Below are 20,708 nucleotides of genomic sequence, written 5' to 3'. Positions count from 1 at the left end.
TAAGCTATGGAACAACACACACAAAATATAATAAAAGCCACCACATGTGTGAACGAATGATGGGAAAGAAGGGCGCACACGCAGCACGTTTCTGGACTCGGGCTCACAAGCAGCTTGCTCTCGCACATGCACACACACATATGCACACACAGGTTCAGGGCACACAGAGAGACAGCAGGCAATATGGCAAGGACGCAATACACACGCAGCATGATCTTGCAAATGCTCAAACGTGAGGCATATGCGCACCAATGTCGCATACGCGCTTGCAAATACCCATACACAGCGTACAATCAAGGATGACAGTCACCCATAAACACTTGTGACCACAGAAACCTCACACAAACACACCACAAGTAAAAAACACATCCTTGCATTCCTTCAGAGTATCCTTCCAGCTGCATAATGACACACAAGCTTTCCTAAACAAACACACAGCCACACCCATACAATCCTCACCAGGAGTACAAGCTAGAGTACAAAAACTAACATGTGCAACACACATTTTTCTTGACCTCACAACATCCTCGTGCACATAACACAAAATTATAAAGAGAGACACAAAGCATTGCACGCACTGTCCGTATCTCTCACCTTTCAGCAGCTGGTCTCCTTTGTACCAGTGCAACGTGGCGGGGGGTTTGCTGCCAGTGCTGGTGCAGGTCAGGGTGACTTTTTCCCCCTCCTTCACTACATGCTCAAAGCCTGAGATCTGAGGCTTGCCGGGCACACCTAAAGAGTAAAGAGTTTTAGAGTTAGAAAGAGAGAAGGAGAAGACTTTTATGCAGCAGGGCTAACCTTGTAAAATTAAGGCCAGTTGCTGAGTTTCTAACAAGTACTGCATGTGTCTGCAAAGTTGTGGCCTATCAGCAAAATGTGCAGCAGCATCCACAATATCGCAGACAAGCTTGAATCTATTTGGGCAACTTGGAAAGCTCTGATAGAATCCAGCTGGGAGAAAAATAATGATGCAGGCTTGCTATGATTTGCACCCAATATGGTTCGTAACCATTTCACAGCAGCTCTGACCTTCCAGAAGAATCAGAACATGCTGTCTCTATTATAAGTATCTGCCATGACTGGTGCACTAGACATTTTTTCCCCCCAGTTTTGCTAACAGGCGGCCAATTAGGATGTGCAGATAATGACTGTTTCAGTCTCAGAAGGAAGTGACTTGCTTCTGTTAGCTAAACACAGCACAGTTACACCTCTTTGGGCTGAATGGGCATCCGAGTTTAATGTTTGCAGCCCAGAGGCAAAACACTCCCCCAGTTCCAGCTTCCCAGAGCAAATATCTCAGTTTTTTGTTTTGTCTTTTAAAATAAAATGAGAAAACAAGAAATCTGCATGCCTGTCTGAAAAGCAGTAAGATGGCATAACTTGCAGAAGCATTTAAGCTCAGTTGGTGAACTGCTGTGACTAAACAGCTCATTCTCATTACTAGGCTGTCAAATACTGACGTTTTCGTCAAAGCTGCTGGTGTCTCACATCTTTCACTCCCAACCCGTCACTTAGGGATGCTTGTGTCATATTTAAATGACCAGTGTAATTGTTCAACTTGCAGGGTTGATGTTGTGAAGGGGTATACTTTAACACAATCCATCCATCCATTCTCTTGCGCTTATCCGGGGCAGAGTCGCAGAGGCAGCAGCCTAGCCATGTACTTTAACACATGTTACAATATTTTCCTGAACCCAACTGAACCAAGGCCAGCAGTTTTAAGTATCTAAACTAGTGGATATGAGTCAGATGATAACAAATCGGTGAGGGAAAATAAAGGAAAAAATGCAAAGTACAGCATTCCAAATGGGACACAAACTGCAGTCTCCTGGCTAAGAAACCTGCGAAAACCTCCAACTTTGCAGCTTCCTAAAGCAGACATTATCACTTTTTAAAACATGGCCGTGATCCATCAGTGTCCAATATCGCCGAGAGGGACACGATCAGCATCTGACAGAAGGCCAGTATTTGATGCAGTGAGGGGAAAATACTTCGGATGAAATAGATGTTGGTGTTAGCACAAACAATACATTTTAGAACATTCGGAAAGAAACTCGTCTCTATAAAACTGCCAAAGGACCCACCCCATGCATGGGGCTGTAAGGAAATTTATAGCAATGCCTTTTATTGCAAAAAAGTGTACAGTAAATCAATTACAAGAACAAAAGTGTTTTGTTTTTTAAATTTATGTTTGAATTAACTGCAAAACACATTTCACTGGGTAATTACACAAAAAACATACAACAAACCCTTAACTCTGTCTAATTTTTCTCTTTATCCACAAAAAAAGGTCATATTCTCCTGCGCATTTCACAGTCTCATGAAAAATTTGAAACGCTCACCACATTTTTAACAAGACTTCAAAACACGATGGTAGCTTACAGAAACCAAATATAGAAGAAAATATTCCCAAAGGAAAACGATTAAATCCTTCATTAACTTAACATTACAACAGTACTTGTGGCACACATATTAAGTATTCCAACAGTCGCAGTGAAGCCCCAAATGGCACGACGGCTGTCTACTGATGATCATGGAAAAGCAATTAATTCAGTGAGAATAATAATAACGCATTATCCCTTCAAAATCAGCAGCAAGGGTTCTGCATGTATGTATTTCTACAGTTTCAGTCAGCATTGCATTCATTCTCAGGTCAGCTCATAATGTCAAGTAGATCATATTTTGCATACAATATTAATTGCAACTTCCAGGATTCATTATCTAAAAGACAAGGTGAACGCAATTTGTGCAAGAATACTGGTGGCCTGGATGACCATTTACAGGAGTGAAAGAGAGGGACAGAAACACAGCATGAGCCAAAGGTCAGGTGAAAAAAAAACAAAAAACTTTAGCCAAGTGAAACACCAGATGCCCTGCTGCCAAACCAAAATTTCATGCTACTCTCCCAGAGGGTGTTCTTCCAGATTCTGGCACAGTTGGTTAAACACATTTTTTGCTTAACTGCTATTTTAACTTGGAGCACAAGTGAAAACAATGCAAGCAGAAAAAAGACTAAACATCCATTCTGCCAAATATTTCAGTATCCACTTTTCTTCACCACCATGGCTGAAGGTAAGAGGAGAAAAATTTCTAAACTTGCAATACACCATCTGCAGCTTTTGCGAGCGGCACATTTCTCTAAATGTTGGCGGCGCTTACTGTCATTCTGCTTTTGCAAATAATAAACATTCGGTTTGACTGCAAACTGCCTTCTTATGCATTAAGGCAGGAAAGACAGAGTTGCTTATATAGCAGGAGAGAAAGCGGAGATGGTTAAGCCAACAGTTTAGATGGATTTAGGACCAGGCCATAAAGGAAAGAAAGAAAATTTATATTTTATTACTTTTTGTTCCAAAATATTTATAAAATTCAGGAAACAGCAAATGACAGAAAACAGATTAACAGAATGTATTTATAGTATTTTGTCCAAACCACTGCAAAAAGACGAACAGAAGAGTCAAAAAAAAGTGCTGTGAACTAGCCATGGTATACATTAAAAAAAAATGTGGTCAATTTTTAATGTAGCGGTATTTGATGTAGTGCACTGTGTGCAGAAGCTCTCTGGCAGTAAAGTAGCATTGAATATTAATAAGGGAATAATACTGGATATATAGAATTGGCTGGAGAAGTCCTGTTGAGACCCTTTCCTCTACAAGTAGAATAAAAGAGAATAAAGCCATTATAAATTATTCTATGGTTAGCTCAAGAGCGGAGGCATGCCACACATTTCCTTCTCACAGACACATGCAAACTGGCCACGCTCACCAGTTATGTGCTGATGTGTGATTGTGCACGACGGTCAGAACAAGTCAAAACAAGGATGAAACATGCACACAAATGCTGCTCTGCCAAAACTCGATATCTTTGCTTGATTTTCCCATAGGGGGTCCATGCGTTTTTTTAGACATTTTACCATACATTTTTAATGGGTTTGCTCCCTCTCAGGAGCCATGAAATATTTATTGAACGCAGAATACAGTGTCACAGCCGTCAATTACAGAGAATAAAAGATGCTTGAAACACAATTACTGCAAAATTTAAGTAAATACTGAGAAATGATTCTCGTGTTAATTTGGCTCTTAAGAGCTCAAGTGGACCCGCCCTCATGCTTGCTTCAAAGTATACCTACCTCCCCCCCCCCCCCCCCCCCCAAAATATGAATTTAAAAAAATCATTATTGAGCACACTGCTTATGTTGTCCAGGGGAACTAGGTTTTATTATTTTCAATATTGTAGCACTGACAAAACATTTGGGATACGTTTCAACAATAGTGATTGAATTCATCATTTTGGTGTTGTTGATTGACTAATTTCAAATATGGGGGAAAAGCCTTTGCCCGCTGAGCCACAGAACAATCACAGAGCAATCATGCCCCACCCTAAATGTAAATCTCTTGTTTCCACTAAGTGCATTCTCCAAGAGAATTAGGCCGAAACCCTCTGCAGCTTGGTTTTTCAGCCAGGAATTTGCTGGCAAATTATAAAGTGCTGAATCAAAAGCGAGAGGAAATTGCATCTCATCAATATCACAAATTAACTTACAGTAAATATTAATTCTATCTCCATGTTAGAAGGAAATGCAAAATGAAATAATGGAAGTCCACTTTATTGAATACATACTAATGTGAGAGTTTTCAGCACAAATAATGACTTAAATTCATTACACACCAATTTAGAAGTGGCACTAGATGCCCTTAAGTGTTGGCTGTGAATTTGTCCATCATTGCCTCCCAGAAATATCCCGCCAGTTGCTTTTTCCATGTATAAAATAATTATCTTTTGTTTATGCGTTGGTGCATTCCACTATTGCCAAGCATGCAAAGTAAAATCATTAAATATAGACAGAATAAGCTGACACAGAGAGCCAGTAAAAACTCAGCTAATAAAAGTCAATACCTGAAAGAGCGTCCAAAGCCAATTACGCCAATATCCAATCAATAAAACAGCCTACTCTCCACTGACGGGATGATGGCAATTTATTCAAGGCTGCAGGCATTCATTACACTTGCATTACCCTTCAGATTGCACCAATGTATTCAATTTTATTTTTATTTTGACTTTTTTTTTTTGGGGGGGGGGGGGGGGGGGGGCTAATATGTGCAGTTTAATTCCAATGTAAAAATACCAAAATGTAGAAAAGTAAGGTAAAGAAGTTTTAAAAGCTCAATTTCCGATTAAACACACTTCTTTCACTGATTACAAACCTATTCATCTAATGCTTTGTAGCTGTGGAACTAAATTAACAGTTCTTATAGATGCCCCGGCTTACTTACCTAAACCTGTGTCCATATGAGGGCAATGTTGAAAGAAACTGTTATGACACCCACTGGTGTATTTTTAGTACTGTATACTGCTGTCCAAATGGTGGGGAAAAGGCAGCGGAAGACACATTGGTTTATCCGGGGCTCATTCTACAACAAGGTAATGACCCAAAACATTAGGAGAAAAGAACTAGATGGTAGTCTTTAAATGATGGAAGACCAGACTTAAAAGTCATTGAGCTGGTTTGAGATGAAGTGGACAGAAGCAAAAACAAAGCAGCAAACACTGGGACACCTGTAGGAACTGGAAGATAACACATTTATCATTGTGCAAACTGTTCTGTTAAACTTGCATAACTTTTCACTTTTTGGTGACCTAAACTTTATTTCAATTTTGGAAAATCTGGATGTTTTTAATTCTTTGATTTATTGGCAATAATATCTCTCAATAATATCTCCACAACCTTATGCACAGATTTAAGCAACAGTATGAAACCATTACATGGAAGACTATTGAGTACTAGCATTCAGATGTTCTGTTAAATATTTAAACATGTTTTCTTGTTTTATTTAGTGGCACAGAAGATTGGCAGAGTAGACCTTTTGATTTGAAGTTGGGTAGCTTAATGGGAAATGGTTGTTTTAGGTGCTTTTCCAACTTCATCTATACTCTGAACTAAAGGTGGGGATCTCTCTGTCTTTTACTGCACAAATTAAACACATTCTATTTGATTCAATCATTCACCAAACTTTGTGAAGATTCAGCATTAAAATGCTAGCGTACCAGTGCAAGCAAGTTTGACATTAACAAAGGAAAATTTCATTTAGCATGGGGGTAAACTCTGCGAGTAGGTCGCACTAGCAAAATACCACGGCGATGTATCAAGATGAATTGAAGCCAGTTGTTTACAGCTCGACAAGTCAAGTTGGACTTTTCTGCAATTTAAAACACCTGCGTTTACTTTCTGAATGTGCACTCTGAATGCAGCTTGGAATAATTGTAGTAGTATTTCCCATGAAAGTGGGAATAAACAACTTGAAAACTGAGTGGGGTGATAATAGCATATGTCAGAAGCTTTGAATAATCCATTTTAATTTGTCACAAATTAAGACAGACTGCAGTCAAGCTGATTTGTACAAATGTCAATCAGCCTCAAAAGAGGCAAGCTGAGGGTGAACAATGGAGACAAGAATGCCATTGTGGACCATTAGCCCTGAGTGTGAACAAAGAGATATTTTAGAAAAGCCTACGAGAGACAGAGAAATATGAAAAATATGAAAACCTAGGGATCCTTCAAGGACATACAGGAGACAGGAAGGTTAGACTTATAGCAAATAAGGTTTTATTGAAATCAAAAAATGAGCAAAGCGTCTTTCTTTTATACTTTTGTCCTTTTATCTCTTTACCAAGTTAAGACATGAAAAATCCACAGGTTTCTTTCTGGATAAGTTCATATAAAAATATGTTTGACAGTATCAAAGGTAAAGCAGTTTCTATACAAAATGACAGATTTCTCCCACAATATGAAGAGTGACTGACAGTGTGTGCTTTATACATATTTTTGTGACCCACCTAGCACTGTGACGGTGGCGCGGGCGGTGCGGACTGGCATGGTGAAGATGGAGCAGGTGTACTCTCCCTCGTCAGACAGCTGCACCTCCGAGATGGTGATGGAAAGCTCGGTGGATGTCGAGCGATACAGCTGGATGCGGTTGTCTCTCAGCGCTGAGGAAGAGAATATCAATTATTAGAAATGTACTTTATGAAGTGTTTGAGGAGATTTAGCTTGTATTAGCTGTGTTTGTTTGATTTATCAGTTATTTTTGCCTTTAAACTTTAGTTAGAGAGCGAAATAGTGTTTTTTTTTTCCAATGACTGCTATATATGGGTTTCTTTTTTTAATGAAATAAAAGAGAAAGAAATTTTTTTTAAAAAAGAAAGAAGACAGAAGAGAGTGGAGCATGATCAAACACAGCAGAGAAAAGGAAAGAGGCAAGAATGGAAAGGAAAAAGGATGCGATAAAAGAAATTATGAAAAAAGGAGGGAGGTGACAGAGGTATGGGAAGAAAGAATACCGTCACAGACAGTTAAAAAAAATAAAGTGAAGCAGGGAGGATGGTGATAGAGAGGAGGGTGTGCAAGAGGTGAGACAGTAGGGAGAAAGACTGAAAGAACAAGAAAATGGGAGTTAGAAGGAGGGGAATGAGTTAGAAAGGAAGGTACATAGGGAGAGAAGAGAAATGAATAGTTAAGAAGGTAATGGTGAAGATGAAGGAAAGAAAAGGCTGATAAATGTTTGTAAGGAATATATGAGGGGGAACAGCAAATGCACAAGTTCGAAAAAAGTACGAAAAGAAACAATAATGAAAGGGGTGGTGGAAGACAGGAGGTGGGAAGAGAGAAAGAAAGTGCGCTAAGGAGGATGAGCAAGGAGGGGAAGGGCAGAGTGAGAAGCAAAGAGGAAAGTAAGAAAGATGATCCGCAGAATTTAAATCATGGGAAAGAGAAAGGTAAAATGAGAAGAAGGAGGAGGGAGGGGGAGAGGTGTTTAGAGAAAGAAAAAATGATGTAAGGCGGAGAGGAGAAGGACGAGTGACGAAGATGAGGTGCGAGAGGAGTAAAAAATAGAGATGCAAGTGCAAACGAGGCAAAGGAAGACAAAGAGCAAAGAGAGAATGGAAAGGAGACGCAAATTGAGAATGAGAGACGAGGAAAAGTGCAAGAGGGAAAAAAAAGCTGAAAAATAAAACAGAGGAAGCATAAATAGCGAGGAGAGTTAGAGAGAGACCAGGAGGAACAGAAGGGAGAGGAAAGGGAATGGGGGGGATAAAGAGGAGGGAGGCGAGAAGGGAGAATAAGAGAGACATAAATGGCTTTGTCATCAATGAGAAATCCAGCCATGAAAGAGGGAGAGAGCGCAAGCGACCGAGATAGATGATGATGATGAAATGCTACGAAATAACCGCTCGTTTCCGTGATAGCATTGACCTCTGCAGTGTTTGTGCTCTGTGATTGCTGCCGGTCTCCCTGCCTTCCTATCTGTCTGTCTATCTAGATGTATATCTGTCTATCTCTCTGTCTCAAGAAAAACTTTTCAGCTTTGTTCTCTGTGCAGAGCTGGCTCTCTGCAAATAATGGCTAAACGCAAAACAAGCAGGCTGTGATAAAGCAGACACCTGGAAAAAGCCATCATGCTTAAGTACAGTGAATAGTCAGATTTGTTTTCACATTCAAAGTTTTTGTTTTTTTAGCAAGTTCTTCTTTGTGTTTTCTCCCAGTTTCAAACTAGGACAGCTATGTTAGCTTAACTACAATAAAATGGAAAGTCAGTGCAGACAGAATAATTATAAGAGAGGAGGAGAGCGAGATAAGGATCTCAGTCCTTAGAAGGATCCATCCATTCTTCCAACCATCATATACTGCTTCTACGAGTTCTAGCTGTGAGGGCCTCAGTCTACCCTCTTCCCAGTCACCTCCTTCAGCTCTTCTGGTGAGACACTGAGCTATCTAAGCTATTCTATCCATTTGTCCTGGGTCTACCCCAGAGCCTACTCCAGGCTAGCCATGCCCAAAACGTCCCACTTTGAAGTCAACTGGTGGTTGAAGTGGTTTGGGAATGAATGACTGAGATTTTGGTCACTAACCACAACTAGTTGCCTTAGATGAAGATGGAAATGTAAATCAGCTCAGCTTTCACGCTCAGCTGTTTCGTCATCGCAAAAGACCAATCCAGCACCATTATGTCTACCAGTACCACACGCCCTCCTTCGCTCTCTTGTGAATGAGAGATACTACTCCACTTGGGCAGCAACTCAATTCCAACGCAAAGTCGGAGCTGAGAACCAGACTAGGAGGTTGTTACGGCCCTAGCTGGGCCTCCTGAAACCGCCCTTCTGTGGGTGTGGTGTTTTCTCTCCGCCTCTTCCTCTCTTGCTCCACCCCTCTGTCTCTCTCTTGCTCTTCTCTCTTCCCAGGACACAGCGTCTGCTCATTGGCCTCATTTACCACCTGGGCCCAGTTAGCAAACACCTCTCTGAGGTCATAGAAACTGGGGATGAACTGGATGTGAGAGGGTGGTTTTTCTCTGGTGTTCCCACATTGTGTGCCGAAGGTGATCCTATAGTGTGGAGTTTTGGAAGCAGTGTAGCTGCTTCACGTGAGTAGTGTGGCTGTTATGTTCTTTGTTGTTGCGACCTTTTTCTTTTTCTAGTGTTATTGGTAAAACGGCATTGCCGGCTCTTTATGTTAAGTTTATCTATAATAAAAACTATTTTATTTACTAAACACCTCTGTCTGTTTTCCTTTCATTCTGTACCAATTTGTTACCAGTCCCCACACACACCCCTGGACCTTCATTGTGGGGACGTAACAATGTGGGGGCTCGTCCGGGATATGAATGGAAGGAAGAGCAATTGAGTATTAGTGAGTTGTTTGCCAGTGGCTTATTTGGTTGTATTGTATCTGCTGTGCTCTCTCTCCGGTTAGCACAGTGTCTAGCTGAGCGTCAGCTCCTCCTTCAGGCACTCATTTTTTATTTTGCCTTTTTTATTTTTGGAGTAATCGCGGGTGATGTTTAGTTCCCTGTCGGGGGTAGGCTTGTCGATGCTTTGTGCACTTGATGCTTAGCCTTTAAAGTTGCCTCGAGCCTGGTACACTCCAGAAGCTAACTAGGCTAAGATTTTAGTAGGTAGGTCTGGGGAGAGGGTCGGTGGTATTTTTATTTATTGGTTAACCTGTGGCCACACATATTTCCCACCTGTTTTTGATTTGCGTGTTGGAGATGGTTCTTCTTTGTTGTTATTGTTAGCCTCAGGTAGTTTTTTGTTGTGGTTTTGAATGGCTACCTACCTTTTTACAGGCGTCCAGCTGGACGCCTGTAAGAAGAGGGATTTGCATGAGGTGGCAGCATTTTATGGCATTTGTGTCTCCACAGCTCTGCGTAAGGCTGAGCTGAAAGCTGCTCTTGTGTCTGGATTGGTGGAGAAAGGAATAGTGGCCTTGCCAGTGTCTGCCAGTCCACCTGAGCATGGTGTATCGTCTCAGCCTGTTCCGCAGGTGCTACTTCACGCTCGGCCGGAAACTGCCCTGTATGAGGTCATTTGATGAGGGTAACAAGCACCTTGAGGCAACAGTTGTTGTGATTTGGTGCTACATGAATAAAATGGAATTGAACAGAACCACATCATCTGCAAAAGCAGAGATGACATTCTGAGACCAAGGCAGCTAACACCCTCCACAGCTGCATCTATAAATTCTGGTCATGAAAAAATCATGAATAGAATCAGTGACAATGGGCTACCCTGGCTGAGTCCAAGATCCAGCAATAGAAAGAGTAGTGGATGTGTGCTTTCACATGAAAAGACATTCAATAAAATACAAAATTGGACAGCAGAGGTTCAACAGCCTCAAATGGGTGTCGAGAGAGATATCTACTTGTTATCATAGTAAAGATGTAAGTGTGCCTAATTAGTATTTTCTCTTGATTTTCTCTACCCAAAATGAATCTTTAAATCTCATTTTGAGACAAACTTTTTAAGCAGTGTTTACTATTACTGCTAATTATGTGCGAGTTTTTAATATTCTAGAGACCATTAAAATTCATGTTACTGCACCCACCCCACTCATTTATAAAGCGTAGTCAAAATAACTGACCATATAATCACACTGCTCTCCGACCAAGATGTTTGCTAAGAGTCAAGGCTTACTTTGGAGGGACCTCCTGGCAGGTCACACGACTGCCTGCAGAAGAACTTTTCGTGGCTGATTCAGGTCAAAAATTCAAGTTAGCTAGCTTTAGCTTAAGTTATTATAATTTTATAAAGTGTTTTAATTGCTTCAGATTATTCACCTGTAACTTAAAAAAATATATATATATTTGAGCTGTCGTGGAAGAGTCATGGAAGAATCCAAAAACAGTTTACCCACTCTGCTAAAATGTGTTCTTTGAGAAAGAATAATTGAATTTAAATGGTCAAGCTAAAGTTCAAAATGAAAAACTTGTGGACAGGAGGTAGGTACATGTACAGCTTATTTACACATCTGTCTGGCTCTTTGGTTGACCACCTTATTTTAAAAAATATAGTTCTCCTCTCCTCAAATACCAGCCCAAGTAGAATACTTTTGTCACTATAACTTGTTCACAAAAGAGCAAAGGTATTGAAAGTCACAATCTAGGAAGAAAACAGCTAACTTGGCAACACTGTTCACCTCTTCCTGTTGATCTTGCACCTCTAACAAATCACACTTATCAGTGATTTCAGTGTATTAGGTGAAACCCTGCAGAAACTACAAGTGGTCAGCAAAAACAAGAGTTTCAGGGGGTAAGAAGCTATTTGATCTTGGAAATCTTGAAGAGAGAGCATTAGGTAGGTCAGTCCAAACATGTGTGTCAAGTTTCATATTGTCTTGCCTCTGTTTTCTTTTCTTATTGTTTATCTGGCGTTCTCGGTATTGAGCCACATCTGTGGCTGCTTGTCTCATCACCCTTTTGTCATTCTTTCTGTCTCACTATTGTCACCCTTTCTCTTCATCACTCCATCTGTCTATTCTCCCATCTTTGTCTTGCACACTCCCACAAACATGCACACATGCGCACACACAGACACACACACCTTTGTTTCTCTTGGCATTTTTTTTCCGTTATTTCATCCAACACTACTTTATCTTCATGCCTTATCACTAAGCAAGGTCACTACATTTGTCTTCATGAGCTACCCTCTCTGTGTGGGTGTGTGTGTGTAGGTGTGTGTGAGGCATACGGTCACTCACTCTCGCACACACAGACACACACAAACACTTATCCATGCCCCCTGGACCTTGTGCTCAACTATCAGTCTCCTTAATTCTCTTCCCCCTCATCTCTACTCATCCCCCCCACCCCCACATCTTGTTCTTCGTCTTTCTCTCTTACATCTCACCCATTTCTAATCATTCCAGGCGCTTACTCTCTCTCTCTCTCTCTTTTGGGTGGTTATTTCTTCTTTCATTATAAACGATGTATATTTCTTGCCAGTACAGGTGTGATGGATTTTCGAAAACGATATGATATCTAGTTACGGGGACGTATCGATCCAGAAGCACCTGAAAATTGTACATGTGCTGTGCCTTGCTGATGTGGGCAACATAAATAGTCTGTCAATAGGTCACACACTGATGTTTGGTTGTTGTTCCTTCGATATAATGAATTTCTTAGTTTTGAGATAAACTGGACTGGCGCAAACGTTATATATGAGTGTGGCTGCTTTATGGTAGAGGAATATAGCTCAGAAGTGAAGGCCTGGGCCCTGTGCTTCGTACGTCGCTTACTACATCCAAGATCAAATGAAACATCCAAGACCAAACCATCGCGCTAACCGTGAGCGCGCTAATCCGGTTCCCCGAACACACCTGCTATTGACGATTAGTACAGCTGGACGCAGTAATGTGACATCACTGGGTGTCGTAAAAGGGGCTACGCATCGATAGTAGAAACATTGATCGGCAACCCTCTGATTGGTCGGCGAAAATGTCGACGGAGCGCGCTCGGCTCGGTATTTTTCGGCAGCAGAGCAAGAACTCTTGAGTGAGGGATTTCAGGAGTTTCAGAGTTTAATCAGAACGCAAGGGAACACTGCAAAGGCTGCAAAAGCAAGGAGCGAGGGCTGGCAGGAAGTTGCTGACAAATTAAACTCGTAAGTAATTTAATAATAACAATAATAATGGAGTGGATTTATATAGCGCTTTTCAAGGCACCCAAAGCGCTTTACAATGCCACTATTCAGTCACTCTCACATTCACACACTGGTGGAGGCAGCTACAGTTGTAGCCACAGCTGCCCTGGGGCAGACTGACAGAAGCCAGGCTGCCATATCGCGCCATCGGCCCCTCTGGCCAACACCAGTAGGCGGTAGGGTAGATTTATTATATTACACTATATTATCCAATATTATATTACATTATATTATAATATGTTATATTTTATCCTCTTTCACATTAGAGCCACGACAGGACCCACTAGAACATGGGAACAGGTAAAAGTGAAATATAAGAATATTCTACAGAATGGTAATATTTATCACTTATATTGCTTTTAGTCTCTTGGAAAGAGACCCTGGAATAATCTGTTTGTTTATAACAGCAACCAAGAAAAGGGCAGAGCAACAAAAGACAGGTGGTGGTCCTGCACCCCCTCGTCAACAAGTTGGTTAAGTAAATAATACCCTCACGGGAAAATCGATATCTCTCTATGAGCACACTGTCGCGCTGAGCTAAAGGATCCTGTCTGTCCCGCAATATACGCTGGATTCTGAGGACTCTCCTTATCAATCTTGCACCTTCCGCAATGGGTGGCTCGCGTATACGGACAGGACATGGCTGCGACAGACTTCCCAAATCCACCTTCGCTTTTATAGCCGTGGTCTCTCATCTTGATTACACAAAGTAATTTACAATTGCTACTCTGAAATATGAATTAAATCTGTAATAATCACATACATGTAATAGAATGTTAATAGTACATTTCCCTTTTTTAGGAAATGACCTGTATGTATCTGTGTGAAATCAATAAATAGATCAGGTGCTGCATTGTCTTTAGTTACATTGATGTTATTTATTTATGGTGAAACAGTGGTGGAATATCGCTGTTGCTTTCGTATGAATGACGCGGGCATACCTGCGTGGCCGCGATCTAATCCTGTTTACATAAAGTAAACCTGCTCCCCAGCAGGTTTACGCTTACGGCTCTGTTGCTATGACAGCAAGTCCCGGATGGGCTTCGGGGAACCGAACGATCCAGGATCACGCGAAATCGTCAACAATCTCATCCAGCTAACTCACTTAGCGCGGTACGAAGAACAGGCCCCTGCTCATTTTCTCACAGAACTTGTTAGGTGGCTGACATTTGGAACACATCCAAAGCTTGGACAGACATGAAACTCTGAACATCTAAGATTAGACTTCACAACTTTAAACACACACAGACATTTTTTCAAACTTTCTGAACCAAAGGAAGGCAGTGCTCTAGTCTCCTCTGCTGAATCCGAATGTTTAGAAAGCAGAATATCCAAAACTCTGCACTATTTGCAAAGATTAAGATGTTAACGTTCTCAGTGGTATGGATATATGACAGAAACATAGCCTGGCATTAGCAGCCTGTCAGGAGGCCAAAAGGGCAAAAAAAAAAATACACTGCATATCAATGATGGACGTAGCCTCTCGGTCTGAAAAATGAAGCTAATTTAGAAGCGCCTCAAACCTACATTCTGATAAATGGTCAGAAGGTGGCAAATCCACTGCCTGCAAAAAATGCTTAATTCTATTTTAAAAAAGGCCATCACTTGATTTAGGGCCACAGTAAAAGCTTCCCTTATCAGTTTATGAAGTCAATCATTAGCCTTATTGAAAACAACACCAGCTTCATTTTAAAAACGTATTGTTCAATTTGAAGTAAAACAGATGATAAAACAGTGTTTGATTTAGGAAGAAGCTTCTTTGTGATGGGCAAGCCACTACCATGTTAGGGTCCTTGGTTTCTCACTCACACGTTGCGTCAGGATTTTAAAAATGCAAAAGAGGGACAGTCAAGCTAAGGCTTCAAAACAGGGTTTCATAAACCAATAGGTCCTGGAAGCAATGTCCATCTTTCTATATAGTCTATTGTAAAATAAAATAATCAACAAGTCCAGCTGGTATTTCTTTTGTGCATCTTTGGCTTCAGTTGCCACCAAATGAATAAAGTATTCCCTTTATTATCTATGTCTCCCAGGAGCATGCAGTCTTCAAGCTTAACATTTTGCTGCATGCACCAGTATTCGGAAGCTAAAGTTAAAGATGCATTTTTAGAAGTGACGAAATATACAGCTGTTGATTTCCCTTTTAATTCTGGTTGAATTCAGAGACTGTTGCGCAGTATTTTGTTCCAATTTGTAACAAAGGCTCCTTTTGAATTTGTTACAGTTGCTTTTTGTGCCTCTGACTGGGTTCTTCAGCATAGCAGCTTCAGCTGCAGCTCACAGGTTTCACAGCACAGAGAGCCATCTGCTAACCAGACAATAACCATGAATTCTCAGTAATAAAGCTGAAATAATTAAGTGTTTCAGAAGGAGAACATGCTACCATGTAGAAGTCTGTTCTTGCCAGCCTCTTTTCCATTCCTGGGTAGAATCATTTAACATTTTTGTATTAAAATCTCATATTGAAAACATGACAGCACGTAACATTTATGATTAATACACAGTATATTCTGATCCTGTGCAGATGCACTTTACTTGTTTAACACTGCATACTGTGTCACTTTTTGTTCTGCGCTCCATCAGGTATTTCACCTTTCATTCTAAAGCTTCACAAATCTCAGGGAGGAAACACAATATGATAAACAGGAACAAAAATCAATAACCAAAGTGCATAATTAAATCTTAATTCTGTATCAGTTACTAACAGCTACAGAAAATTACATGCATTCACAAAGGGATTTCATGCTTTAGCCACACTTTGTCCAGAGGTGCAATGGAAACACACACACATTGGCACTAAAGAGTAAGAAATTTCCACATTAATCACAGTGCAGGACTCACACCAAGTATTATTACAGTAGAACTACCGCCATCTCTAATAAAAGCACTTCAGTGATTAAAATCTAGCAAGCAAGTATCATATTATCTGCTTTTTAGTTGCAACTATATTGTTGTTTTAGTTTTTCTACTGCAAACTCCATAAACAGTTTACTACCGGAAAGTATCATTTGTGTCCTTGCCAAGGTGTCACTGTGAACAACGGTGACACGATATCAGCTCTGTCCCAATTACCCTGCTCCTTGCACCATACAGTTATAGTAATGCTCTTGAATGAAACGGCGGCCTGATGGGATTTATCACTAAATCGCTCGCAGTAATAGTGACTAATCAACAATGTTTAAAGCCTAAATGCAATCAGTAGCAATCAATTCTAGATTATTCACTTGAATTTAAAAATTTCTGTCTGTTTGATTCTTTAGTCAAAGAAAAGAGAGGCTGCATACTGTAAAAGTATGTTGTTCTACTTTTTCCTCACATGTGTCTGTAGCATTCGTAGTATTTGACTGTATTCACAAGGAAATGCACATTACTGTGTAAAACTTCCTCACAATTTATTACTGAATAGCTATATACAGGATCAAGAAACCCTTGTGCTACCAGCCTAAACAAGTGGTTGGGAAGTGTAAGTGGTTTCTAAATGGTATCGGGCGGATAGATTTAGCCTTTGTGCGCTCTTACATACCAACTACAAGATGTGTTTATCAGTGTACACATATTTTTTACATCCGTGCTGATGGTGTCTTTTCATCTTGTGCTTATGTGTGTGTGTTTGTAGTTCTTTGGCCAGACGTTGGTTCTTGTCTGCCGCTCAAACTCGAGAGTTGATACTCCCCAAAGGTCTAACTGTTGATCTGGTCACAGTAGCTATTTTCGCCTACTCATCTTCCTCCTGCACCTCCTCCTCTTCCTCCTCCCTCAATCTTCCTCATGCTCTTTCAACTTCAAACATTCAGGTGGGGTGGGCTGGTAGTGGGGTTTCTCTCGCAACACATACCGAGTGCAAATCCATGTATTTTATTTTTTTTCATCTGCCTCTTTATGCCTTTCCAGCCAAGTTTCCACTATGCTGAGAACTCTTTCATATTCAAAATTGCTTTTTTGGCACAACAGGAGAGAAACCTGTGTTGTTGAAAAAAAGTACGTAAGTTACAGACTAATATTTTTTTTCATATATAGTTTTTATATGTCTGCGTCTGTCTTCCACCCGGCTTCTCCGTGTCCTTATCCTCCTCTTCGGTTCAAACCGAATCAGCATTTCACCCCTCCCTCCTACGTCTGTCACAATTGTTCTTGTCATCAATCCATTCTTTCTCCAACCCTGCCTTGTTCTTCTCTTTCCACTTCTTTCTCCTTCTCCATCCCCCATCTTCCTCTCCATCACTCTCTCATTTTCCCATTTTGTTTTACATTTCATGCATTTAGCTCACACTCTCATCGAAAGAGACAGCCTCCATTCTTTCTTCTCTCTCTGTCTTTCTCCCACACGTCTCACCCATCCTACCATCTGTTTCTGAATATTCTTTCCAGCTCCCTAATTATCCATCCTAACAACAGCTGATCTGGGTTCAGTGACCACAGGCTTCCCTTGATCAAGCCGTCCCCACTGATCTGAGAGCGTCAATTGAACCTGGATCAGTGCGCCAACTACGAAACGCTTGATAAACGCACATCCCTGTCTGTTTTATCTACTTTGCCATCCTTCCCACTGCCTTTTGCTGCCTCTAAATTCACTTGTCCTTCTCACCCTACTTTAAGATTTCAAAAATAGTAATTTAGAGGCAGCGGCATGAATGTATGCAAAATCAATGGAAAGAAGCAAGCTGAGGCAGATGAACTAAACTTTGCCCAAGGTGGTGCAAACTGAAGCAAGGAGGCATTAGTTCCAGTTGAAACTTGAGAGAGAAATGTTCCCAACGGTGTAGCGGCTTCAAGCAACATGCCAACGAAATCCTCCCATGTAGTTTTTACAGAAGTGAAAAATGTCCACTGGGGATTTCTTGCAAATAACACTGACCGATGACACATCCTAAGACCCTAGCGAAGCCACGGCTTCAGCTGGGAGCCCGGTCCAAAAGGATTAAAAAGGAAGCACATCAGAATGAAGTATAACAATAAAGCACAGAATATTTTCTCAACTTTCTTCACCTTTATAGAAAAAACAAAGTCAAGACGATCATTATCATAATAGCTGTCACTGTCAGCCTGCTGCTTTTGAATGTCTGCATGCTATCATTAACTTGCTCAATTTTCTAAGTCAAAAGATCAGATTCATGCAAAGTAAAGTGAGATTATTTTCCCCTGATGTCCATTTATGTCCCACAGTGTTTTGACTGGACAGCTAGTTGATACAGTTTTTTCTTTTTATCTTCTTTTTATAAGGGTGAGAATTCCTCACATGGTTTGTTATTACTAAGGAAAAGGTTTTGGATACAGGCTTTTTTGCATGCCTTCAAAAACATCAATACCATAGATTTACCCTTGACGAGGTTTCCTGTGAAGTGAAGTTGTCAAAGTCTATGGGGAAACCAACTGTAATGCTCACGTGTTCTCTGACCTCAGTAAACTCTTTCCTGCAGGGATTAAGGTTTCATTTGCTATATTCACAACCAACTACAACAACAACGCACCATGTTAATTTGTAAATAATGGTCCCAAACTAATGTCTCACTGATGTATTTGAATCTGCAGCCTGTAAAGAGACAACATTTCACCACTGGACAAACCTGTTACAAGTTTTGTCCAAAGATGAACAATGCTACAGTCACACTAGGGAAAACAGAGTTTGCAGATCGTGAAACAACTAAAATTACTACAACTGTGCACAATGAACTTGCAGTCTCATTGATTTTGAAAAGTGTTGCTTCAAAAATGGGTGACCATGTCAGCGACAACTTGCACTCTGTTGACGTCCTCAAAGTCACTTTGGTGCATTAAGTGATAAAATGGCAACTAGATGGAGTCTGTCAGTCTGCTGTAATTCATAAAAATGTATATTCGAAGAAGAAATTCTGAAATTCCTGCACAAATAATAACATCAACGCTGCAGAAAAGCAATCTAACTGCAAAATACAGAACTGCTCAGCAGCCCTGCCTTTACAAAAGACTATAACCAGAATAAAGCCTGTTGGCAAACACTTAGATCTACAAGAGAAGTTGTGCTGATTGGTGCAGACTCAAATTGACTGCAACATCTTGGCAATGTGTCTGCATTTATAAATTAGTTTGCAGTTATTTGCAAACCCTCGGCAATCTGTCTGCGAGCGATGACGGTCAGTCTGGGTGAGACCACGGCTGCTTGGATACAGGCTGCTCGACCCGTGCAATCACCTTGTGATTAAAAGTTGTTGCCTAGAGGCAGACGATGCTGCACGCTCAACCTCTGGGCAACCAGGCAGTCACTACAGCTACTTGCAAGAAAAGTTCAATATAATTACCAGACAGCCAACACTTTTTCCGAGTTATAAGAGGCATTATTTCTTTTACTTTGAGCAAAGCAAAGTCTGAAGTGATTGTCTTTTTTCTACGCTACAATAACCAGCTGCTGGCTTCATTTTTAGTATTCTAGAACAGATCCTCTAATCATCAAATAAGTGAGGACCCTATTTACATAAATGCCAAACAATTCCTTAAAGGGGGGCTCTGCTCTTTTATAGTGAAGGTAGGCATTAAACTGTAGAAGAACAAAAGGAAAAACACACTTGCACTAATGATGTGTTGGTGAAATATTACATTATAAAGATGAGATGTTCACAGTCACAACTCTCAGTTTCAGCTTTTTATTTATAATTCTATGAATCAGGGTTCAGTGCAAGCTGAGGAAGGTCGTAAGTGGCAAAATGTCACTTTATTGATTTAAAAATAAGGGAGAAAAAAAATAATCCAAGGAAAAGAAAAGATAAAAAATAAACAAATACAGTAGCAGCATATGTATGCCTGCACTGCTTTATGTGTGATTTATTCAACTTAATTTTATTTCTGAGGGTGAGTGGCAAAAGGCCAATTTTCGAATCACACAGTGAATTTCTTCATATATTTACTTCATTAACCTGAAAAATATGACTGTATATTTGACTTTGAATTCCCTGTGTGCCTTTCTCTTTCTTCTCCTCGTGCTTATCTGCCAGTATAGCTGATTATTTTAAGGACACGCGGAAAAATAAGAGTTCAAATAATACAGAGAGAAACTGTATAAAAAGCCATCTTTCAAGTGCTGGATTTCAAAAGCATCTCCTGCAGTCTTTCGGTCCTGTGATGGTTGTTGTTAATACATTCTCGAGAGAGCCTTCCAAGACACCAGGAAAACTCTGACTGATGTGATGTGGATCAATAGTTTTTCAGAAAATGTCAAAAAAACATCTCATGCGCTGCATTTGGAGTACCGCCTCGCGCTGTGTTGTGAGCACTCATTGTCAGTTTGTCTCCATCTGTGAGAGGCTGAGTGGGGAGCTCATGCAATCAATTTCAATAATTCTGTGCTCGTTTCACTTAAGATTGCTTAACACTGTAAACTTTAAAAGTGCTTAGTATGCGTTTATAATTAAATGATGTACAAGTTACAGTCAAATTCACCACAGTTAAAGTCTTCCTACTACACACCCTCCCAAAAGGCACAAGCCCTTCCTGTCCACTATGGTTTGTAAATCACCAGAGAGCCATTACCTTGTTAAATTGCACCGAGGCAGATGATAGCTGTCTGATGTCTGCTCATATGCTTTTATGGAAAGGAAGGAAGGAAGCCACATCACAAATAAATAAATTTATAGATGGACTGAGAGCGTATACACAACTTTCAGGTAAGGAAATGTGCCTGCAAAATCTTAAACTGAGTATTTATGCTGCAGGCCTCTTTTTATTATTCTACGCTGTAAAGCATATGAGGGCTAACTACGCTGCAA

General features: G+C 40.5%; 1 protein-coding gene across 3 annotated transcripts in view; it reads right to left on the bottom strand.

The window, feature by feature from the left end:
* The window catches only part of cadm3 (cell adhesion molecule 3), a 112,346-nt gene that overhangs the window by 38,037 nt on the left and 53,601 nt on the right, over positions 1 to 20,708 (bottom strand). For all 3 annotated transcript variants that reach the window (XM_085439905.1, XM_085439906.1, XM_085439907.1), the window contains 2 exons: positions 6,835 to 6,987; positions 595 to 732 (listed from right to left, as the gene is read on the bottom strand). In XM_085439905.1, the coding sequence (XP_085296031.1) occupies positions 595 to 732; positions 6,835 to 6,987 (291 nt within the window). The remainder of the gene's footprint in view (positions 1 to 594; positions 733 to 6,834; positions 6,988 to 20,708) is intronic.

This window comes from Copadichromis virginalis, linkage group LG18 (genome assembly GCF_057382275.1).
Source record: "Copadichromis virginalis isolate Kocher_CV1m ecotype Utaka linkage group LG18, C_Virginalis_male_GT1.1, whole genome shotgun sequence".
NCBI lineage: Eukaryota > Metazoa > Chordata > Actinopteri > Cichliformes > Cichlidae > Copadichromis > Copadichromis virginalis.
Note: the sequence above shows the minus strand (reverse complement) of the source record. Positions and strands in the feature narration are given on the sequence as shown.